General features: G+C 40.9%; 1 protein-coding gene across 1 annotated transcript; it reads right to left on the bottom strand.

Moving 5' to 3' along the window:
• Positions 1-526: 526 nt before the first annotated feature.
• CNR1 (cannabinoid receptor 1) lies at positions 527-24,415 on the bottom strand. The gene is made up of 2 exons (XM_043591916.1): positions 24,303-24,415; positions 527-6,042 (listed from the first exon to the last, which is right to left on the bottom strand). Exon 2 carries the CDS (start codon positions 5,977-5,979, stop codon positions 4,561-4,563), a length of 1,419 nt encoding a protein of 472 aa, XP_043447851.1. The 5' UTR covers positions 5,980-6,042; positions 24,303-24,415; the 3' UTR covers positions 527-4,560.
• Between the last annotated feature and the right edge of the window lie 1,494 nt (positions 24,416-25,909).

Below are 25,909 nucleotides of genomic sequence, written 5' to 3' on the forward strand. Positions count from 1 at the left end.
AAAATCAACTGGAAACATACTTTTGGATAATAATAATGTAAAAACTTCATTATAATGCTTTTTTTACTTCATCATAAAATTTTCAAACTAGTTTTTCTTATTGTACAAATAAAATTATGTTTTTATAAGTTATGTTAAAAAGTAATGATCTCTTACACATGGTTCAGACTATGTGTTTATAAATTCTTCAGATTTATATAATTTGCTAAATCTGCTAAGTTCCAATTTCATTTACATATTATGAACAGTACATTTATTTTAATTTACTGCAAAATCACTAAACCCTTTAATGAAATAATGCTTTTAAAAGGTATGGCAGGTTTTGCTCTTTATTATGTAAATGATGGTTTTATGCATGTTTTTCCTATGTTAAAAATGACTACATGAATCCAATCTGTCCTCATTTCTCAGATAAGGTCATGAGTGCTTTTTGGGAACAAATCAGTTGTTCAGCAATCTTTTAGAACTTAAGTCCTGAGTGTTTTAATGCTAGACTGTGAAATAAGGCAGAATTCAAAGGCGTTTATGTTCTTCATGATAATCTAGAATTTTTATTTGATTCCAAGTAACTTTGGACAACAGACATGATGGGATGTTTTCTCTTCGAATAAATAACAATTTAATTATATCACTGAAATAAAATATAGTGTGGGCTTAATACACTGTAAATATTACGAAAGTACTACTTTGCTATAGTAATTTAATGACTGAAGCTACATTGAATAACAATCTTACTAGTACTTGTGTACAAAGTATTATACAGATTACTAACGAAGATATTGCCGCAGTTGCAAGGGTGTTACCAGCTCAACAAACATCTAACGATACGATATTCTTCTAAGAGGAAAAGTAATAATGTTAGATTTACAGACAATAAAGAGTTATGTTTCCCAGTTGAAACATTGGAAATAAGAATCCAGATAGCCTGGTATCTTGGTTCATACTATCACAAGAAAAAGTTTCCTTTCTTGGGGACTCTGATCCCCAGCAAGCTAGTACACTAAGTTTACGTGAAGATAGGTTTTAGGATGCCACAGCAATGTAAAGAAATTCTTCTATCTGAAAATTACTGATTTGTAGGCCACTGCTTAAACATCTGACTTTTTTTAAAACCTATTTACATACATTCAGCCCAAATCAGTAGATAAAATGTTTTGTCTATATTACAATAGGCATTGTTAACATTTCATCAGAAGGCCAATGCAAGACAATTGTTAATAGCCATTGCCCAGCATTTAGGAGATTTTAAAATATCATACAAATATACAGTTAGATTGTGAGAAATCTAATTCTGCGCATGATATTGGTGGTCTCTTTTACAGATGTGGAATGGCAAAAATGAATCAACAGGACAGTAATTAGAGTGCTACTCATCCAGGGCCTAATTCTCATCTGCTGGTTGGACCTATTCCCTGCAGTGTGGGTTCAGGCAGCCCAAATTCCTTGACACTTAATGCCAGTTAGACCTGACTCAACTTGACGCGAAGGTGTGGGAATCATCTCAAGTGTAGGCATATGTCTGCAGCTCCTCCCAGATCCACGTTTCTTTTATATAAATTTCATAGGTAATGGAAAATTAGAGGTTCTTGGAAACAGCCCTCCTTATCTAAATGAAACTATTGGTCTAGGGCTGAAAGATCCATCATTACTCTGAAGAAATTGAACAGGTTGGGAATTTGGCCCTTTTTAAGACATATGTGATCGTGAAATGCATGGTCAGGACAAGTATGTTATCCTCAGAGGAATGTAGGTAAGTCTGAGGTTGGACCTTATAAAACTTATTGAAATTTAAATTATATTTAAGTTAATGGGCCTAATTAAGGGATACTAATGAATGGTAATTTTAATGAGTATATTCATTAGGGAGGACATTGGAGTCTCTTGGTTAGGAAATGATATTAAAAGTGTCAAAGTGACTCAAAGTAACTGAAATGTTTTAAAATGAAGGTAGTGTAACACGTATGATGATATTTCACAGATATTTCTTAGAATATCAATAAGCACCAAGTTTAGTGCCGTCAGCCCCATTGTCCCTTAATTTATTATATATGATTTATATCTTGAAAGCACAGCACACTATAAAATCTACATCGCGTATACACAAATACAGTTTCGAAAATGAATCCTGGAATTTTTCACAAGTAACAAGAATTTCATCTTCACCAGGTCTTCGTAGCTGTGAGAGGAAAGTTGGTCCTGCCTGGTGAGCTCTGAGACACATGGATTAATATTAAGGATAATGCGGACAAACGAGTAGCGATTCTTCAGTGGAACCAGACCCTGGTGAGTGTTTGTAAATAATCTTTTCTCTTTCTTCTAAAGAGACCTTATTCATCCTCCAGCACCCTGAGCCCTCCCCCGCATATCACAGAGAGGTAAAGTGAAGCAACCAACAGGCACATTTGAGCCATATAGACAGATGGTTAAATGCATCCCAGCTTGGCTCACAGTCCACATTCAGCTGTAGACCATACACTGCACAAAAGATTGCCCCAGTAGGCTGCTCATCTATCTAGAGAGCTAGAAATCACCTGATGAATGCTACCTCTCCACTTCAATCCATGCTACCCAGGCCTCTGGGTCCTTCAAGGAGCCACGCTTTATCTGTTTAAGGAGGAGACTGCTTATAAGTAATTTGTCAGGGTCAAGTGGCCTCTGAAGCAATATTAATGCTAACTGGGGAAGGGCCTAATTCTGAGCACCCATGGCACCATTAAAGAATAAAAAGACAGCAAGCCATGCTCATCTTTATACTCCAGCAGATCTTGCTAACGAGGAGCAGGGGAGAGGTCTATTCCTTAGCCCAAACCTACCCAGTCAAAGCTGGGTCCGGGGTTGTCACCAAGGGCATCTGGATGAAGCATAGAAAGAGTCACATGTCATCCAAGCCTCAGTCACAAGCGTGTTGGCTCCTCACTGTCTCTCTGTCTTGCCCACTGTCTGGTCTGCTTCGCCACATGGACCAGACCTGGTGTCCTACTTCAGCAAGAGGGGTACAGCGCTAGTTAAACAGGGTCATATCACTACACACTCAATGGAAAAATGTTACCACGGGGGCTTTATTTAGAACCACTTCCCTTCTGATGATCCGTGGACTTGGTCGACATTGGGTGCTCAGCAACCAAGATACTCATTTCCCAACACTGACATGGTAAATACAGACCTTCACTTGCATCTGTCATTGATGATTCCTTGCCAGACACTGGTCTTTTGAAATATCTAAAGGTCAATTTAGTAGCACTTGACCCAATCTCTCAAGGTGGGGGGAAGGGAGGAGAATTTCCTGAACGTTTATGGTGAGTATTTTTATCAACAAGGTTTCTGGAAGAACTCAATTTTAGAAACTGACTTCATGTGCAAGAATGCAGCGAGTGATACGGTTTACACTTGGTCACAGTTTTCTCACTTTACGACATTACTGTAACAGTTACGGGATAGATACACACACACACACACACACACATTTATATTCACACTCACACACGGTATAATTTTACTGATCCAGACAATACTTCTTTTCAATTAAGAAAAAATGAAGACTCATTTGGCCACCCAGGCATGAAATCTACTTAAACCTGGAATATAAGAATGCAGTACCCTTCAAGTAAACAGCAATTGCACAGTGATAACAATATACATTAAGATTGACACATGCTGTCTTAAGAGGTCTAGTAATAGCTAAAGACTAAAGAAAGTCAGAGATGTCAGCCAGAAAAGTCAATATGCCTTCTCTCTTCCATTCTGATTGTAATCCATCACCCAACAGAACAGCTATAGTCCAGAAGATAATAAATGTCCACGTATGAAAATGCAGGGCTAACAAATTTTTAAGTGTCAATGAATTCTGCTCAATATTCTGGATAGTCTTCAAATTCTTCCCGTTGCATTAACAAAAAATAAACCTTTATGGTTATTTCAATGTCAAATTTGAATAGATTGGAAAAAAATGTTAAGGTGTCTAAAAGTCACGGGCAATAATTTTTTAAAAAGTGATCTCACTGGCACGTATCTGCTGCTTGTGTTCCACTGTTCTCATGAAAGTCTACCTTTCAGTTTTGCTGAACTAGACAAATATAAATAACACACAGTAAACACGGATACACATCTCACATGACACAATACATTTTTACAAAATAGCTCTACTTTAGTACTCTGTAACTTGTAAAAATGGACATCTCTGATACTTATGGACAAATACATTTCACATTATAATGAAAGTTGTGGTTACAAAGGCATTACTCATTTGATCGTGTTTCCCTGTGGTTACTTAGACTTCAAACTGTGTAGCCACAGGTTTCTCTCCCGTTTCACTGAGACTCTGAAGAAGCTTCAGTCACATAAGCAGCAGGCTTTCTTCACTGTAAACTCCTGAAGAACTGAGTTTCAGTATCTATGCTATTGAAATGCTAGAGAACTGATAACTGATCCTGGTGACAATCACCTTTCACTGAGCATGGTAAACTTAAAAAAATATAACCGATGAGACGACAGACTTTTCTAGATTTTAAGCTTTAAAAAAAAATGAACTTCTTTTCCTGGGCTGCCAGGAAGGCGTCAGGCTCACAGAGCCTCGGCAGACGTGTCTGTGGACACAGACATGGTCACCTTGGCGATCTTGACCGTGCTCTTGATGCAGCTCTCCGCGGCCCTGTGAACACTGGCTGTGTTGTTGGCGTGCTTGTGCAGGCAGTCCGAGTCCCCCATGCTGTTATCAAGAGGCTGTGCGGTGCCTTCACACGAGGGGAACATACTCCGGAAAGCATGTCTCAGGTCCTTGCTCCTCAGAGCGTAGATGATGGGGTTCACGGTGGAATTCAACAGGCACAGCATACTGCAGAAGGCAAACACCGTCTTAATGAGCTTGTTCATCTTCCCAAAGACATCATACACCATAATCGCAAGCAGAGGGCCCCAGCAGATGATTAAAACCACAAGGATCAGAACCAGGGTCTTGGCCAGCCTGATGTCCATGCGGGCTTGGTCGGGCCGTGTCACCTGCACCTTGCCGTCCTCTGACGTGTGGATGATGATGCTCTTCTGGGTGCCGCGCTGAATCATGCGGACCGCGTGGCTGTGAGCCTTCCAGAGAATATACATGTATGCGTACACGATAAACAGCAGCAGCACACTGGTGACCCCGATCCAGAACATCAGGTAGGTTTCATCAATGAGCGGGAAAATGTCTGAGCAAACAGACTGCAGCTTCTTGCAGTTCCAGCCCAGGAGAGGCAGCACGGCAATCACAATTGCTATGGTCCACATCAGGCAAAATGCCACCACGGCCTTGGGCCTGGTGACAATCCTCTTATAAGCCAGGGGCCTGTGAATAGATATGTACCTGTCAATGGCCGTGAGGAACAGGCTGCCTACTGAGGCCGTGAAGGAGGCGGTGACCCCACCGAGTTTGAAAAGAAACACATTGGGGCTATCTTTGCGGTGGAACACGTGGAAGTCAACAAAGCTGTAGACAAAAATGACGCTGCCCAGGAGGTCGGCCACTGCCAGGCTGCCGATGAAGTGGTAAGAGGGCCGGCAGCGAAGGCTGCGGGAGTGAAGGATGACACACAGCACCAGCAGGTTCTCCAGAACCGTAAAGGTGCCCAGTGTGAGGGACAAGACGGCGATGGCCAGCTGCTGGCTGGGGTTCAGAATCATAAAGCACTCCATGTCCATGAAGTTCTCCCCACACTGGATGTTCTCCTCATTCTCCTTGTAGGATGAAAGGGACTTGTTGTAAAATTCGGTGATGTTCACCTGGTCTGCCGGGACTAACTGGGAGTTGTCTCCTGCAGTCATCTTTTCTTGGAAGGGACTTCCTCTAAAGGAAGTTAAAGGAAATTTCTGTGGGAAGTACCCTAATTTGGATGCCATGTCACCTTTGATATCTTCGTACTGAATGTCATTGGAGCCCACGTAGAGGAGGTCTGTTGTGATGGTGCGGAAGGTGGTATCGGCAAGGCCATCTAGGATAGACTTCATAACCTCCGTCTTGGATTAGGCCAAACTCAAAATGACTGAGGAGGAGACCCGCAGCAGGGAATCCTAACAGGAGGGAAAACAAATAAGCTGAATGGTGAGAAGACTGGGAGAATAACAATAATTTTTTTAAAACCTACTGTAAATATCCCAAATGTGTACCATCACGTTACTTCATTCCTGTCTCTGAGCCTAAATGAAATTCTTGTCAGATTTAATCAACAAAATGAGTCAGTCAGAGAAAAGCCACCCGAAATTGGTGATGTTGGTGGCACCCACCAAAAAATACCTCTTTCATTATTTAAGCTGCCTGGATTTAAGTCACTGTGTGATCCTGTACACACTTCCTGATAGTCAAGCTAAAGGAAATGTGCCTTGGGCATGGCATGCACCTCATGGTCGCATTAGGAAGTGTTTACCACTGGGCTTCTACTGTCACATACACGCAGTGTCCTGATGCTGGTGGGGATGGGGGAGAGCGACGTGTCACACGACGTCTGCTCTTGAAGACTCTACCATCTTGTCGTACAGGTAAGACTGAACATACAGCACAACCCCAAAGCAAGATGGTGTGGAATCAGGAACTGTGTTGCACGGCCTGTGTGCTGAGTGCGAAGGAGGAGGAAGAGAGGCTTAGAACCAAAGGATCCTTCCGTGGGAAAAGATCTGGATTCTGGCCTGTCTCCGTTAGGCAAGTTTCCTCTCCCAGAGGAGACATTTGGACCAAGCTATGGCTGAGGTGAATTTCAAAAATGTCCACACCAACCAAGACAAATGTCATGAAGGGCAAACTTGCACTGAGGCTCATGGGAAGACCAAGATCTTTAACCCTGGAAAGCGGTGATGATGGGAGAGTGCTTCCTGACAGTGTCCCCCATGAGTGGTGCAGTGACACAAGCATGCTGGGAGACAGGAAACAGGCCTTTATGGAGTCCCAGTCTTTCCAGGTAGATGGCACCAGAAATGAGGACGACTGAGAAAAGGAGGCCAAATTTTAAGGGTTCTTCAATTCTAAGCTAAGCAATTTGGTTTTGTTTCAAAATAAACATCCAAGAGAATTGATTTCACTATTTATAAATGTTTATTTAAAACGTGGCTATTAGGCTCTTTTGCTTATAAAGATATTAGAAGGATTGAGTGATACCTATAATAATTTTAAAGTATTCATAAAAACCAGCATTTTACTTCCTAATTGTATTTTTCTTTTTTAAAAACATATCACACTGTATTGGAGAGGGAGATAGTTACTACCTTGGAACAAATTTAAATGATCTGAGTCCTCCCGCTAAAACACAGAGATCCTACCTATCTGAATTAATGATTCATTTATTCACCCCTTTGACAAATTATGGAGCACCCGCTATGTGCCAGGCACTGTGGTAGGTAGGCATAGGGGCTAAGAGTATCGAGAAAGAGTCCCTGTCACATGAAGTATACTGTGTGGCAGAGGACAGACAGCTGACCCCGTAATTATGATGAAGTGTGGTGGCAGCTGTGACTGGTGATACGCAAGATGCTGTGGGAGCAGCCAGTCTAGGGGGTTGAAGGAGGCTTCCCCAAGGAAAGGATGCTTATGCCAAGAGTATGTAGGATTAGTGTGAGTGGAAACAGAATATGGAGGCAAAGAAAATAAAATTTAAATGAATACCTTCAGTATCACGATGTGGGGGGGGGGGGGGTTGTTCCGTTTATACAGTAATTTGAACCAGGGACAGTGGCTAAATGTGGCCCACCTCCCCACATTCTGCCACACCTGAGTCCAGGCTGTCTCCTGAATCAACTCTGCTCTTTGCAAACCTCCCTTTGCTAAACAACTTCATTTACAAATGAAAATTTTCACCCGCAATCTGAGGGATTCAGAAAATGGCAACGATTTGTGAGAGAGCTGTGAATGGTCCTGGCATTTGAGGAAATCTGACTTTTGCCTCTCAACTCCCACCCGTACTAAAACACAGCGCTTTCGTGCCCTGGAAGGCATGCTGCTCTTTGGATCACACCTGCACACCTTCCTTCTTTCCTCTTAGCCTCCCTCCGTCCGAAATACCCATTTCCAAGCTCTCCGTTACATTGTTTCCTCCATTTCTGACATCTCTTTGGCTAGCCCTCCCCTCCAGGCAGAACTAGTTCCCCCAGGCTTTCCCTCTATTACAGGCCCCACCATATCACTTAATCATGAGCTTACATATTTATTTCCATAACTAGAAAATGGCTTCCAAGCACAGGAGTGGTGTCTTTTTTTCTTATGTGTTTCACCAGCCTGATGCACAATAGCAGATGAGAAAGAGAGGGCCGGCCTCCCTTAGAAATGTTCACGTGAACCTAATAGTGGCAGTTGAATTTTATTAACGGGTGCATTAAAGCAGTGATTTAATACTACTTCTTTGTCTTTTCTTAAAATTAGAGGAGAGAAAGGTAATGAATTCAATGGATATTTGGCCTGAAAATCAAAACTTGAGCCCAACATCTCCTCCTGGGAGCCAGTCCAGGAACTCCAACCCCTAAGTCCTGCTATGTCAAGTAACTAACTCGTCCTTCACGCTGCCCAATTAAAAACTAATTTATTTGAAATTTTGATCATTTATATGTATATATTACATTCATACGATTCCAAATTCAAAAGGCACAGAAGGACATACAGCAAAGCCAGGCTCTCTCATCCCCATGTCCCAGCCACCCAGTTTTCCTCCTCAGTGGCAAGAAGGTCCTTGTTACCCTTTCCAAAGATACTGTGCATGCATATTCAAGCAGATATATAAATTCATTTCCTCTTTGCTTTATTTTTAACAGATACTAAGATGCTATACATACTGTTCCGCTGCTTGCTTTTCCATTTACAAGTATACGTGAAGACAGTTGCACATTGGTCCACGAACCCTCCCTCCATTCAGCAGGTGCCTCACGTATCCACTAAATGAACATGACCAGCCTCCTTCTGATGAAGGTTTAGGTTATCACTTCTTGTTGTTACAGATACTGCTGCAGCAAATGGCCTCCAGTCATGTCTCTTTTCACATTTCTTATGGAATTATGAATAACTGTATTAAGTTGTCCAAGCTCATACCTTGAACTTACCGTGGATTCCTCTTCTTTCTTGGCCTTTATAATAAGAAGACTACTAAATCTTGCTGATTTTCCCTTTTTAAGCACTTCTGGAGAGCTTATGTGTAGGTGGCATCCTGACCTTCTTATGTGTATCAAATTGCTTATCGTGATCAGGATATCTCCCCTGCCAGGTAAGTATTCAAACTGGTTATCAATCACAATGTCCCTATGAGGTGGGTGCCGTTATTATCCCCATTTCACAGATGAAAGGCACAGAGAGGGTAAGTAACTTGCCATTCACACAGCCAGTAGGTGGTAGAGCCAGAATGAACCCAGATGTTCTGGTTCTAGAACAGTGCTGTCTAATAAACATGTAATGTGAGCCACATATACAATATCAAAGTTTCCACTATCTAGGTAAAAAAGGAAATGGTAAAAGGTGAAATTAATTTTAATATCTTATTTAACCCAGTGGATCCAAAATATTATCACTTCAACATGTGGTACCAGCCATGTTTGAAGATCTTAAGAGCCACATGTGGCTAGTGGTTACCATATTAGACAGTATGTCTAGAGCTGCTTTTAGCCTTGATGAACCATCAACCCTTTAACTGAAGCCAGGGTTACTACTATCTCCCTTCTTTTCCCCACTAATTCCAACCAGTCAAAACACTAGTAATGAAGAAAACACTGAATTAGGAGTTAGAAGACCAAGATTACTGTGAGACTTGTACTTGGCCGAGTAGTTAATCTCTCTAAGCCTCAGCATTTCATCTGCAAAATGGGGATGAGTTTGATGATGATATTGCCTAAATCACAGAATTGTCATAGAAATTAAATTTTATTTTGTTTTATTTTTAATTTTTTTTAACGTTTATTTATTTTTGAGACAGAGCATGAATGGGGGAGGGGCAGAGAGAGAGGGAGACACAGAATCGGAAACAGGCTCCAGGCTCCGAGCCATCAGCCAAGAGCCCGACGCGGGGCTCGAACTCACGGACCGCGAGATCGTGACCTGAGCTGAAGTCGGACGCTTAACCGACTGAGCCACCCAGGCGCCCCATAGAAATTAAATTTTAAAAAGGCAGGTAAAGCACTTAACATAGTGCCTGGCACAAAACGTAAATCTTCAATAAATATTAATTATTATCATTACTTAGTACTATGACTCTTACCATAAATTATCTCAAGATAACACATTGCTCTGTTAGATCACAGGCTGCTTAGTCAGTTTTCATTTTTGTCTCAGCATTTAAAGCATGAAGGAAATAGCAGATGCACACAGGGGTGAGGGAGGAGGAAACTTTATTTGGAACTCTATTATACCCCAGGTATTCCAGAGACTTTATGCATATTCTACCATTAAATTGTCATGACAAGTCTATCAGGTGCTTATTTATAGTCACCATTTCACATAAAGGAATGGAAATCATTAGTTGTTAATGTTAAGCAAATTGTCTGGAAGACGAAGAGTTTGTAGTGGAACCTGTGTCTGTAAGACCCCAGAATTTTTGCTTTTGGACTCTATGCACTGTTTTAAGCACTAACAGTAACCAGAATAAAGCCATTTTGCTTTCTGTATTATATTCAAGCTTCTTACAAACTCAAATTAAGGCATTTTGTCAATAGTAATTAAGACTACCTCCTACTAAATCATTATTTCCTATGCCAGCCCATCTAGGTAAATCTGCCTACTGGCATGACCTCAAGGATTAAAATTTTAGTATCTGGAAGAGCTATAAACCTTCTTCAGTGATGACAAAAGATCACAGATCTTTCTTCAGCAATGCAGAACATGTGTGCCTGTGACTTACTCTGTATTAAGATCACCACATATGTGCTCACATTTTCCACGTTAATGCAACCAAGGACTTTCATTAAAACAAACTAACTTGTTACATTTGAGCCAGAGCATGGTGTGGTTATGAAATATAGAGTAATTTCTGTCCAGTATCAGGCAACCTTAATTAAGGAATACAGTTCTAAAGTATACATGGATTTTCTGCAGTTCAAGGATCTTAGTAATGTCAAAGTACACTGTGCACAGGCTATTTTAACAGTTAATGAGATCATGATGGGAAAGTGGTCCTCTGCATTTCAGTAATTCTTCCCTTTATTTCTACATTTGGATTATTACAGTAATTTTCACCTGATTATCTTTCGCATTGAGAATTTTCTTTGAGAGTTCACTAGTAATATAGTTTAGGCTTTGGGGGATGCAGCTGCCATTAATTGTGTTTTTGTGTGCGACTGGGAAAATCATAATTGGAAATTTCTAGCAAGGTGCGTAGATGCACCTATTAAAGAAGCAGTTGGTTTTTATTACTGTTATAGTAAAACAATGATTGAATGACATTTAAGGGGATTTTCCTAGGATTCTGTTTTTAAAAATATAATCAACTTGTTCTAGTAATTTAAGCTATAAATTATGCCTTTATAAAAATGAAAAATATTTCCCTGTGTTGAATCTATTATTTAAAAAAAGAAACAACTCAAGTTTTTAGAATGACATCACCTGTTGTGTTTGTCCATCTCACTACACGCACACTTGTTTCCCATCTACCACCCCCAAACTTCTGCATTAACTGGCAGGCTGTGGTATCATCAAAGAAATTTTCTGGGTACACCGGCAGCATAAAGTTTTCTAAAGTCTACCTAGAGTCACATCTTTGTTTCTATAACCCTTAAGGGTATAAAATATCCGTGTCCTCATTAAGGTGAGCACTGAATAACAAAACAAGACTTCAAATAGAGTCTTTTCTATATTAATATAATTAATAGCAGGCTATTTTAGTCTTCATTGCCCTGCTGAAGACTTTCTTTGTTTTAAAGAGACATTTTAATAATTTAGATATTTATTGCTGTTCTATCTGGAGTCCAAATCTTTGCAGTTCTGGCCTATGCGGCATCTCTGAGGAAACAGGCAGGAGGCAACATTTGCTCCCTGCAGGATGTCACGTCTAGTTGGGCAGAAAACCCTCTAGACACATCAGAAGGACCAGTGCTCCTGATATAGACTGTATCAGCAACCCCTCCCCCGCCCCCACCCCGCCAGGCTCCTTCTCTAATATCCTACGTTTATAAATGCTTTAAGGAGACCATGCCAATCTCATAGTTTCTAGGCTGATAAGAGTCCAGAATGTCAAATGCATGAGTCCCAGGCCCTTGCTTAACCCTATCGTTCTCCCTAATTTCTTTGTTGGCTTTGTGTTCTGCTCAGCTAGCCCTGTAAAAGAGCCTTGTGAAGGTTCAAGAGAATGAAGGTGCCAGTGGATGTATTTATTATTCTCCATTCATTTCTAGGAACAAGTCTGGTTTCTACTAATTTGATTAAGAAAAAATTACTTGATAATATATTTCTCTAAAGTTGGTAGGAAAATTTTAGTTGACCCTTATAATTGCATTATGTCTAAGACATGTCCTCAATATACATGGCAAATCTCATGGGCCAACATTGTCACTCTATGAATGATGCTTCTGCTATGGTTGAATGGGTAACTGAGTCTTTTCTAACTCTTACATAACCACCAGAGTTTGGGAATTATTCAAGTAGTTTGGTCACTTTTTACATTATCTTCTAGCAAAGAGAAATAAAGGATTGACTTAATTATCCTGATAATTCAGGCAAAAATACATAATCCTTCTTCTTTGTATTAATGTCAGCTCCTTTTCCCATATATAAAAGAAAATTCCATTATGTAGGTAATGCTTGGTTGGTTCTCAAAGCTTTAGCTTTTCATATATTTTCTAATGTGGAATAGAAGTTATTAAATGCACCATTTTCTCTGGTCTTTGTTAGTAAAAAAATGTATTTCATAAAAATACATCATTAATATGAACTAAATAGACATTAAGGCATTTATAAGGTTATAAATTATTTAACATTTAAAGGTTTATTATTTAACATTTAAGGTTTATTAAAATTTAAATAATTTTAGAGCTTAAGAATTAATACCTTTAAAACTACATCAGATTAAACATTCACTATGAGGTGATGATTCCATAAGAAAAGCCTATCATAAAAGCAAATTAATGATATAAATGAAAGGATTTGTTGGCTTTACAGCCAATTCTATTTATCCATTTGCCATTTAATTTTGTTCTACTATTTTTAAAGTTAGTTTATTTATCTATTTTAGTTTATTTATTTTGAGACAGAGAGAGAGAGTGAGAGAGAGAGAGCGCGAGTATGAGTGGGGGAGGGGCGGAGAGAGAGAGGGAGAAGGAGAATCCCAAGTAGGCTTCCTGCTATCAGCACAGAGCCAAACATGGGTTCTTGATCTCAAGAGCCATGAGATGATGACCTGAGCCAAAATCAAGAGTTGGTTGCTTAACCAACTGAGCCACCCAGGCACCCCTGTTCTGCTGTTTTGATGTTCCCTCTAAGTGCCTATATCTTTTTTTAGAGAGAGCTACTTTTTCTACATATCTGTAAAGGAAGTGACCAAGCATAATTGATGCAGCTTTCCCTTAAAAGAGAACATGCAAAATTTTCAATTCATTTGAAGCCATGGTCCATATACAAATACTCCTTAAGACTGTCTTTATCTTGCATGTGAAGTTTGGCCATTAAAAGTCAAAAGTGATGTATTATTCCAGCCCATAAAATATGTAGAACCCAGCAGATAGATTATCTGACAGTTCATTACCAAAGACAGAAGTAGTTTAAAGCATGCTACTTTTTGTCCAATGGTGCAGCATACCTTTCAGCTTCTTCCCTCATCTTTCAACAAAACAATACATTCTCTTTGAATCCATGAGCATACAAATTAAGTCCAATGAAAAATCAAGTCCTGTTTCTCCAGGTTCAGATCTCAGAGTGATTGGGTGATCTGGGTGATTAAATGCACAATAGAGAAAATTCCAATTCCCAAATGTTTTAGTAAGAAAAATTAGAATATTTGTGTGCTATATATATATATATATATATTTACATGAATTAGGTGCTATTATAATCCCCATTCTATATATGAAAAACCTGAGGCTTAGAGTGGTAAAATGCTTTGCCCAAGGTCTCTACCTAGAGGGCAGAGCTAAACTCAACCCAAGTCTGTGTAACTTCAAGTCCCTGCGCTTAACTTTGAAGTCCAGGGACCATTTAATAAGACACTTTTCTTTGTTTCTACGGAAGGGGGAAGAATTGATTTTGGGAAAAGGAGGTACTAGACAGTACGTGATCACTTTACACAATAAACAACTAAAATCTCAAGAAAGATCTGTTGACAGCAAAAGATTGCCCACAGCACTTGCAAATCATTCTTGCCCTGTGGTCTCCAGGGACAAGTATGATAATTAACTATAAGCAATAAATCCTAACCCTGGATTAGCACCTTATTTTCACTGACTGTTGGCAAATAATAAATAAAATGTAACTTGTCTTTTCACTATTTTTAAAAAATTAGATTTTTTCCCCTTCGATTAATTGTAAGGAATGTGGACAATAATGACAGTTTCCACGATACCAGCAAGGAAGAGAGAGGACAATTTCTCTAGGTCTGAATGAGACATGATGGTTGTTAGTGAACAAAAGTTTGAAATATTCATTCCCATATGGAGAAATTCAAACTCCCTGAAATCACTCAATTTCCCACCATGAGCAGAATAGTTTTGGTCGGCTCAGACAGGTGACTCTCTGTGGCCTGTTTCTAGGATGGTGGCTGGAATCAAGGAAAAAGAAATTTTGTAAACCTTAGGCTCCAACAAGGGAGTGCTTGTAACAGATCTCTGGTGCCCAAAGATCATAAAGCAGTGTTACTACAGCAATGTGGCTGATGGATACAAAGTTACAGGCCCTCGCATGCTTCACGTAACACATTTTTATTGGGCACATACTCTGTGCCTAGCAATGTAGACATTAAATACATATCCATATATTACACCTGTGTAATAGATATGGGTCAAGGAAGCAAGAGGAATGATTTTCCACCCCACTCCACTCCATCAAATAAAAGCCACCCATCTGTCCTTCTCCTCCCACAGAGGACAGAATACAGTAGGATATGAAAACATGTAATAAGCATATGATATTTCATCATCAAACGATATTGGGTTGTGCATCTCAATAATTGGGTTGTGTAATCCCCTTCCTATATTTGCTTTGAGGTTTTCTCCCAGGAGAGAGGCTGGGCACTGCTGAACCCTTCAAATCATGAACGCCTTGAGAATAGGGACCTGTCTTATATGCCTCGCATGCCCTCTGCCTGGCACAGGGCAGGTACTCAATACCTAAATGCTTACTGGTGCTCATCAGCAGCATGGCAGATCTATCTTAGCAGAATGGTGTTTAACTGTGGATAGTTTTCCTTGGCATAAAGTCAGCTGGTTATGTTAGGGAGTTAAAACTGAGTTTTGGTCTAATACACGAAAGAGTTACCTGGAAAAAAAAAAACAACTCCCCAAATGTAAAGGTTATATAAAAGGCATCAACAATTATTTACCCCAGGATCTTTTATCCCACTATTAAACAGAAGTTATGTTGATGGCAAGTGGAAGCTAGAGGCAAAAGAACAGGTATCTACCTTTTATTCTTATCCTTGGTTACCCCGGTGTGTGTCATGAACCTCAATGTTGAGGCACACAGCCATGATATACAGAGAGATTTCTGTGATGTGCACAACCTTGAATGAATCCTACTTACATGCTGTTGATAGACCTTTAAAGACAATGTATGAAATGATGATGATAATGAACTTTTCCCCTATCTCAAATACATGTTATTATGCATTAATCTTTCCCAAATGGGTTTCCCCATGTGCAAGTATGTTTTGAAAACAACTTGTCAAGAGAAGTTTATGTGAAAATTCAACCACTAGATGGAGTGGCTTTTATAAACCCTCAGGAATCAATTTGTTATTCTATTCAGTGGACATAGTTCTTGCTTTGGTTGAGCAACTTCTCTTCCTGCTACAACATTTCATGTATCTTACAACTGAATTAATTAAAACATAAATAAGAAAATATGTTATGGAGGATTAAAATGGGTTATTACTACTCCATACAAAAACTAAATTTTTAATTGCTTTTCTGGGGCAAAAGGGCATTGGAAAATTTAATATATTGATAAAAATTAATTGTGAATATTTGGAATTCTGCCTCAAGAAAGTAATTAAAGATGAGAAAAGGAAAGTAGTTCTACTAAAAACAAATGATATGTTTATGCCAACAGATGCTAAATGTAAGATGGGGATATCTCAGGAGCCCAAAATCAATTCTAATAACAAACCCAACTCATTTCTATTTTACAAAACATTTGGCTCTCCAATTTGCAGATACAAAATCACCAACACAGGCCATAATTATGTGATGAAAAAGAATAGAAAAATATTTATCATTACAGGGGCTAAAATGGAATATTTCACAAGGTAAGTGAATATTTGTTCGAGTACTCCTACAAATCAAGATATGGTAGCTTTCTAAATAGTTCAATTTCCTTCCTATCATTTTTTTACTGCAATAACTTTAAATAAGTTCTTATTGTATAAAGCCAGGGTTCCCTTCAACCATGATTTTATAAACTAGGTACTTATGTGCCAGTTTCTTTATCTGAAATGTTAAGAAAAAATTAAATGTGTATTAACATGCAAGATACAAACATAAAAATATGTTTTCAAGATGCAAATAATTATAGGGGTGCCTGGGTGGCTCAGTTGGCTAAGCGCCCGACTCTGGTCACAATCTCACGGTTTGTCAGTTCGAGCCCTACATTAGGTTCTGTGCTGACAGCAGGGAGCCTGCTTGGGATTCTCTCTCTCTCTCTCTCTCTCTCTGCCCCTTCTCTGCGTGCTTTCTCTCTGTCTCTCAAGAAAAAGATACAATAAAAGATGCAAATAATTGTATGCAAACAGAACTGAACTAGGTTTCAGTAAAGATGGAGAATATGCTTTGAAAATGTAGTTCCGATTGAGAAGTAAGTGTGCAAATTGGATGCAAGTATAGGATTTTGATGTCACTGAAACCATAAGGTAATTTTATTGTACTCATTCAAGGTCAAACTCTTCCTGAGATTTGTGTGATGCAATTTTGCGATTATGCACAGAGCTGAGGAACTGCAGGTATTCAGAAAAAGTGACGTGAAGGTAAAGAATTAGGAAGTAAGATAGGTAAGAATGGGCTGGACATCTAGGACACATCTCAAAGAACAGTGTGAGAAGTCACACAGTGGTCTGTGAGTGCACACAGTTCTTTTACAGGTCGGAGGTTCGTAAGGGGTAGTCTCCCCACCAGCCGTACTTACAAAAACTGCAAATTCTCAGGTTCACTTGAGACCTACCGAGTCAGAAACCTTAAGATTTGAGGCACAAGGCCTCTGGGAGATTCTAACACACTCTAAAGTTTAAAAGCTACTGTTAAAGATTACAGAGGCCCATGAGAAACACTAAATGAGGGGGAGAAATAAAAATTAACCTTTAAGAAGAATTGAGGTTAGACAGGAACAAGGAATATTCTAGGAGTACAGGCTTTTAGATCATTGAAATGGATTGCTAAGGGAGCCCACTCATGACAAAGTAGTCTCTAAAAGACGTTTAAAACCAAGATATTTCTATGTGACTGAAATAGAATAATGTGGTCTCGCCTGAAAATAAACATAATGAGTGGGGAACCTCTCAAGGTTTTTCAGTCTACAATTCTGGGCTTCTCTGCACTTCTTCAGCAAACTTATTGTTATATTTTTGTCCAACAAAGCAATGTGGCTTCAAGATATAATATGTACTTACCCAGCACTGAGGCATAAATTAAGAACTCCACACAATTTTCTCCTAATTCTATTTACAAAGTCTATGTGTGCAAAGTTCTCTAGAACTGGTAGCCATTCCTTTCGACACCCCTGGGAAGGATGGCTGAGAATAAAAGAAGGGAAACCAGTAAACGTAGGTAACATTTCAGCTTATTTTTTTTTAAGCTGGAAATGTTTGTTTCTGTTCTTCTCTTCCCCAAACTGTAAAATAATGTATCACAGGAGATGAACCCAGAAAACAACAAACTAAAATTGAAATCTTGCAGGAGGTCTAAGTAATGCAGACCGGCTGCAAATTAACTTACAGAATTAGATTATGCAATTCATACTGCTTATAGCTGGCATATATCTTGCAAAAATACCTAAAAGCTATAAATACATGGAAATGTATCCCAAAGTACTTAAATATCTGACTTTGGGCAGACTGTTTCCTCTTTAATTATTTCATCAATAAAAATGGATCATAGATTACTCATCCTTCATTTCCTTAGCTGAGGACTAAAATCATTCAAAGGTTTTCCCTTTTCTGGCTGTTGTTTGTAAGAAGTTTGATATAATTTCCAAAAGTAGTTGTCTATCTTCTGAAGTCAAATCCCCATGTATGCAAAGACACAGGACTCTTGGGACAATCTTTTGCTTACTTTGGTTCTGTATTAAATTCTTCAGCTTTCCTTCTCCACATGCATATCACTTGCTCACCACAACTTGTACAAATGCTAGAGAAAACATTTACAAATTCTGGTAGCAGTGCATCGAAATGAGTTGAAAATCTGGTCCACTGAACAAGCCACACTGGAATAAACCAACATACACAGATCATAGTGGCATTAAATTAAGTCTCTTTTCTAAAGGGTAAATCAAGTTGATGATTTTTAAATATAGCTGAGTTAAAAGGAAATGAGTGACAAAGGCACACTACACATGATATCAGTTTACTTGCTATATTACAAACATCTTGTTTAGCCTCTTGACCAACAGAAGTCAGTGCTCTAAAATTTCCTATAGTATGAATGTCCATATGTGCAAGGAGAAATTTGTTTTTTAAAAAGCACACTGGAATTTATCACCAATTTAAATGTAAAGCTCCTTGTAACTTAACTCAATTTATAGAACTCATATTCCAACATTCTTCTCTGAATATATGGTCTAAAAGAACAGATGAAGAAATAATGAGGGAAGAAGGGAACCCTCCCATTTAAACATAAACTTTGAAAAACATTATTTCTTAATTATATTTTATTTTAATTATATTTAAATATACTACTGACATACACAGTTTGTGAAAGCATTTGCCAGTATATTCAACTACCACAACAGATTGCCTGGCACATCTTTGAAAAATGCCTCTGCCTTTCCTTAAAAAGCAATAGCATGGAATTTGCTAGTAGGAATAAAAAAATAGATATTACATTGTCAGATTTAGGAAACTATACCGCACTTTATCTCCTGAAGTCAAAAACAAATTTTAAATGCTTTTCAGAGTTGATAATGATGGTAAAGAATCAAGCCAAAGCTATCAAATTTCTACTCAATGAATCCAAACTCTACGCAATTAAGAATCCAAACTCCAGTGGAAGGATAAGAGTCAGATAATAAAATATCGTGCTTGTAGGGAAAAACTATTTGCCATCTAGGTTAGGAGAAATGGGAACTTGAATCCCTTGTTGCATTAACAAAATGCAAAACCTACCTTAATAAGCTTATTCAAAAGTACAGGATATAATGCAACAGCACCGTAGGTTAAAAAAAGAGTTGGCTAGGAGACACTGATTCCCACTAACCAGTCTCAACTCATATATTCAAAAACAAAAGAAAAGAAGACAAACAAACAAAGAAAAACTTTGAAAGCTTTCCTCAAGTGCAGGTGTGAACATTTCTCCAGCGGGGGCTAAAACAGAATTTGTAGTATTCCAGAACGACTGCTATGACTCCGCCAGGCCCATTTGCTCAGGTCTGGCTAGTAAACAATTCTTCCTTCGAAAACCCATCCAAACACAACTATGAACCTCATGCTCACTAAATTATGACATTAACCTGGCCAAATGAAACTTTAAATTAAAGGATATGCTGAAGTGATTCGTCAGTATGCCATATGGAAAAATGCCTCAAATATATGGAAAATATCAATGAAAACCAGCTCAAGAATGTATTTGCAATGGCAAGTGTACTAGAAAAACTATTACAATGAAATGTGCTTTATTTTCCACGAGGCACCCTGTTCAGTGAAGATATAAGACCCAGGAAACCTTTTACTCAATATTTTCTGTTAAGACCTAGAGGTAATCGCACTGATTACTTTATGTAATGGCTGTGATCTATTATCACTGATAGGTCATAAACATACCTATTATCCGTTCAGGCCTGTTTAAGGTAGAAGTTCTTCTAACATCAAACTCTTTGAGTGGGACCAAGAGAGGCCCTGGAAAACCACAAAAAACAACCTTCCCTTCCCCGCCCCCTCTAATATTTCCTATAGTTTTAACGTTTTTGTGATAGCACGACAATGTGCTGTATGTTACAAATATAACGATATTGATGTGCATTTTGTGACAGAGTAATAACCTTGTACTTTTTCTCCCAACTTCATTTTCTAAAAATAATAAACAACTAGCAAGACTGGTGAAAACTGTATTAAACACATCAGTCAGTGTTGATGAGAAAACCATAATCAAAGGTAGTTATGCCCATCCTGGCATCTCTACAAGATTCTTAGATCACATGAGATTGGAGCAGATTTCCACTATCCTGGAAAATCAGAACAGCCTTCCTTGTTTGGATTCAAGGTGGATACTCCTTTTGCCTGATTCTTCTGTGTCCATCTGCACAGCTGCCTTAATTTTGGACATTTCACCCAAATTTGTGGTATTTATTTAAAATCTGAATTATATATTCAAATATATAAAGGCAATCGGTCTAAACTTTTGTGTTGGTCATGATACACATCTATGAGAGAGTTTGTTCACATATATGTATACAAGTGTAATTATACATCCCAATCATATAAAATTATGCAGTACAGGGGTGCCTGGGTGGCTCAGTCAGTTAAGCATCTGATTTCAGCTCAGGTCATGATCTCCCGGGTGCATGAGTTCCAGCCCTGCGTCAGGCTCTGTGCTGACAGCTCAGAGCCTGGCGCCTGCATCAGATTCTGTGTCTCCCTCTCTCTCTCTGCCCCTCCCCCACTCAAACTTTGTCTCTCTCTCAAAAATAAATAAACATTAAAAAAATTTTTTTAATTATGTAGTATATAATTTCATGTTATATATATATTCTAGATGACATTTATTGCTTCTTTTAGTCCAGAAAATATCTGGAAGAAATTGGAGTTGATCTATGTTCTACAGTTAACCCAATGTAATCTAAGAAGATACAGATTAGTGAATTAAATGATTGTCAGAACACTAGACAACAATTCAGTGGCAAAGTGTCCTATCCCCCAACCCCTCAGAAACAGCATTTATGCAGATGTAACAGAAAGTTAATATTGTTATGAGGACAGGATTGAGAAAGAGCCAAAGATGGGGGAGGGGGATGAAGTTAAAATTTTGCCAATATGAAGTACATCAATTGGGTTTGATTTCCTCTTATTCTTTAACTTCTCTATCGCTCTTTGGTCAAGAAAAGAAAAACGAGCAGACCTTGCAGTCCCTCAAAATAAAGACGTGCAATATATAAACTCAGCCCCAGCAGTTTTTCAAACAATGTTAGGGCCAGGTCTTTTCAGAGGCAAAAGCAGAATTATAAATAATTTAAACCCAAAGGCTGGATTCCCTCTAACTAATTTGTCAGTTCAATTAGAAAATGATGAATACAAAAACAGAAGAGACAGATCACACTGGTGAAGACACGGCATCCTTTTCTTTCTTTTTCTTTCTTTCTTTCTTTGCAGGAAAGAAAGCTCTACTCTGTGTCCTTTAGGCAACTGAGCTAACGTAATTACCCCAAGAAGAACAGGCAGCTACCTCAAGGACAGGCTCCATCTTCCTAACCAAATTCAAGATGCTCTAACCAAATCTCATTTTACTCATCATGTGTTGTTAGGTATCTCCAAATTCAATGTATTACTCTCTCTCTCTCTCTCTTTTTTTTTTTTTTTTTTTTTTTTGCAGCATTCCTGGAGAGCTAATTATGGGAAATAATCCCTTTTCTTATTAGGCCAACTGTTTTCTGGGAAGAAACATTTGGTAAGCGTGGTGAACTATAAACTGCTATTATAAGTTCCATTTCATAATAGTTTTAGTCTTAAACAGCCAAGTATTCCAATTCTAATTCCAAACACTAATATGCAAGGCAACCCAGGAGCCTGTCTAAATTTCCTGGTGGTTCATGTTAATTCTCAGTCAAAGCAAAGAAGAATGTCACAAGATTGTTTTGAAAGAGTTTTTCAGGCTTTGCCTTAGTAATTAATAAGCTGACACTGCATACTAAACACTTATCAACACAATCAATGGGGCTGCTTCTTTCTTGAAAAAATAGGTAAACCGATGCGAGGAGTTTTCTTTTGGAATAGACTATAATATGACACAGATAGAGTGGTTCTCCCAGAGAATTTCATTCCCAGCAGTTTCATCTTGGTAACATTTAACAATTTCACTATTTTAACATTTTGAAATGCCAAAAAGAACACACTGATCCTGCAGCTAGGCTTATTAGAGAAGAACGATCTCACAGGCGACAGGGAGGCACACAGTCCACTGGGAAAAGGGTAACAGAAAAAGACAGAAAACAGTGGATAACAAACAAAGCCCAGCACTACTCCAACGTAAAATCGGATTTTCACCAAAATGTAAAACTTTACACACCAAATTAAATAATATCACCTATGGTTTATTGAAGGGACTAGCCACAACATTCTTTTTGTATGCATATATGTGGAGGCTACCTATTAAATGGGGGGGGGGCGTGAATATCTAATCTGCCTTCCTGACAAGGAGTATGCAAGCATAGTAATTTTATTTTAGAAAGGTCAGTGCTGAGCATTTCCGCCCTGTGGTATCACTTTACCCCCACAGAGACTTAGGAACACAATGAGACCTCTCCCCATCAGACACTTGATACTTACCTCAGCCAGGATTGCTCCTTGCCTGGAGTGGGAGACATCTTTGGAACAAAAAGAGTCTGTTTACAGTAAGTTCTCTTGATAACCTCATATGGATTAGTTTTTTGAAAACCATGTCCATCCTCTTGCATCTTGCCCAACTACAGCCACTGCTATTGTGCCCATAAGTAACCGCTTGCAGCAGGCAACATTTAAAATTCTGGAGGTGCGTGGATTCTGTTCATGTATGGATATAATCAGAAAATTATTGGTCTCACTTAAGAAACTATGCATGGCCTTTTATTTTGATAAAATTGCTTGTAACTGGGTTAGAGATGGGGGGAGCTAGAAGGACTACCAAGGGGGAAAAAAGGGACAGAGAAAAATCAATCAGTGTATCTTCCCTTGCAAACTGTCAGTAGGGTGGGATTAGAAAAGCAACACTTTAAATCAGATAAAGTCCTATGGGAACCTTAAAGGTTAGTTGCTCTGAGCTTCTCAATATTCTGCAAAATAGATTGATGGCAGTGGTCACCCCACTGATACTCAATGTCCACTGAGTTTCTGCTAAGAAATTGCATTTCCCCCTTTGTTGAAAAGATATTAACTTGGTAATAAAAAATGAGGAGAAGTTATGGGACCCATAGAGATCTTTCAACACCTTTAAAAACAGTAAATCTGTTCTAATCTCTTATTACATGTCCAAGGATGCTTAATATATCATGAAAGCAACAACAAAGACAAGAATCACATTTAATTTAAAGGGAAATAAAAAAGATGGGAGGCAAAATGATTAATAGATTACTAATTTTTTTTCTCATTTGCTTAATTTAAAACTAAAATTAGAAACATGCATGTTGCTTTCAAACTTTCAAATGACCAAATGACGGACGGCTTCTGGTGTTTATCACTGCAAACGTTTGCATTGGAGAGGTGAGCCGTTTATGATTGTGAGCCTCACCAAGAAATGTCTTCAAAAAACACAGCAACTTTTTTCATCTAATGGCTAGTTCGGAGTTAAATGGTTCCATCAACATTCAAATCTAGATATTAAATGTACATTTAGTTTTCCTCAAAGCAGAGTGGCTCCTGCAGCTATATTTTCTATACCAAAAGTTTATTATTTGACATACATTTCTTCATATGGCATTTAATATTTTAGACAGTTAGAAATCTAGATGGATTTCTCTGGGAGGACTTAGTTGCTGGTATGGTTTACAGACATTCAGCACCAACTCAAGCGCCTATTTCTCAAACATGCACAATTACACGTTTTCTACAAACACGTTAGTGCACACACATTCAATAACTAGTAAATGGAAGAAACCTCCAGAAGTAGCACAGACCACAGTTTGCAAGCTGGGGCTACACAGCTAAGTAAACATCGACGCACGATTCGCTCACACGGAATGAGAACTCCACGAAGGACACTTGGGGACCACACCGGTCAGTACCCGAAGGGGCGGGAGGCGGAAAAAAAGTATTTCCAAACGCAACCCTGCCAGGTCTTACCCTTCGCATCCCCCGGTCCTCGGGGAGAAGCTCCCTCGGCACCTCTCGCCCAGCGCTGGGGCTGCTTCTCTGCTAGAACGGAATGTTCCGCCCGACTCCACGGAGCTCTGCCGGGAGCCGAGGCGCCCCGCCCGGGCCAGGGGAAGGCACTGGCGCCGCGGGAGCCAAGAAGAGGCGGAGGCGGAAAAGAAGTGCAGAAGGAAGGGGTGGCCGAGGGAGGCGGCGCCGGCGCGGGGATGCGGGCGAGGCGGGGTGGGGTGGGGTGGAGCGGGGTGTGCCTCCGTCGGTCGGTCAGTAAGTCAGTCGGTCCACACTGCCCGCGCGCCGGCGTCCTCTGCCTCCAGCGCCCGCCCGCGACAACGACCGGGACTGGCGACCCCTCCGCTCCCGCCGCCCGCTAGCCTCGCCCCTTCCTCGGGCTCTTCAATGGGTCCTCCCGCTCGCCCCGCCTGGCTCGGCGTGGGGCCGCAGGTCTCCGCCAGCCCGGGCGCCCGTCGCCTCGCCACACTCGTGCGGTCCCTGCCTCTGCCTCCGCTGGCGCTCTGGCTCTGGCTCCCTCTCGCTCCAGTCCCATTTATGAAGCGCGGTCCCATCACGTGTTAATGAGCCTTTGTCCTGCCCTGGCAGCGGCGGCGGCACAGACCCCACCGAGGGAACTGCGCGGGGAGGGACCGGCGCGCCGCGCAGCGCGGTGCCCGTGGCTCCAAACTTTCCTGGCGCGGGGGACCTGCGGTGGCGCCGGCCCCGGGGCCAGAGGGGACAAGCCTCTCCAGCCCGCGTCACCTACTTCTCCTCCTCCTCCTCCTTCTCCTGCGCCGCCGCCGCCACCGCGGTCCCGGGGGCTCCCACGGCCAGGACCTGGCTCTCCTCCCAGATACCCTCACACTCCGGCCGAGCCAAGAAGGGGCTTGTGCCTGCGCCGCCCCCGACCTCGGGGCCATTAATCACGCGCGCCCCGATTGCGCGCAGCGCCAACACCTTGCTCGGGGGTCACGTCTGGGGCAGCGGGCCGAGCCAGAAGGGAGAGGGGGGCAGGAGGGGAGAGGCCGAGGCGCGCCGGGCCAGGGGTGCGGCCACCCGCCCGTTCTGCCTTCCCCAGGTCGCCCCCGCGGCGGGCAACTGAGAGCCAGGCCCGGGGGCGAACGAAGCCTTGGGACCGCGCCGCGCAGCCCCGGAGCAGTTTGCTACCTGGCGGCGGCTGCGCGGCCACCTGTCCTCCGCCCTCGGGGCACCGGCTGGCTTCGCGCTAGTCGCCTTGTCCAGCCCCCGCCGCCCCCGCCCCGCGAGGACCACTCCGGCGCGCCCCACCCGCACGCCCCGGCTACAAACAGTTGGGCTCCGTAGGCGGCTGGCTCTCCGCATCCCCGCCCGGCGCGCCCCCTCCCCAGCCCCCTGGGGACCCCGCTCCTCGCACCTTCCCGCACGAGGAGGACGCCCCCCTCCAGGGCCGGGCGGGGGGCGCGCGGGGTTCGGGGGCAGCCGCGGCAGGCGCCTGGGGATCCGCGGTGCGCCCGGTGGCCGCGACAGGAATTAGGGTACATGCTCGTTAATTGGTTCCACTATCAGCCGCCGTCTGCCTCCCGTGTGCACGGATCAAACCTTAATTG

Source organism: Prionailurus bengalensis, chromosome B2 (assembly GCF_016509475.1).
Source record: "Prionailurus bengalensis isolate Pbe53 chromosome B2, Fcat_Pben_1.1_paternal_pri, whole genome shotgun sequence".
Classification (NCBI taxonomy): domain Eukaryota; kingdom Metazoa; phylum Chordata; class Mammalia; order Carnivora; family Felidae; genus Prionailurus; species Prionailurus bengalensis.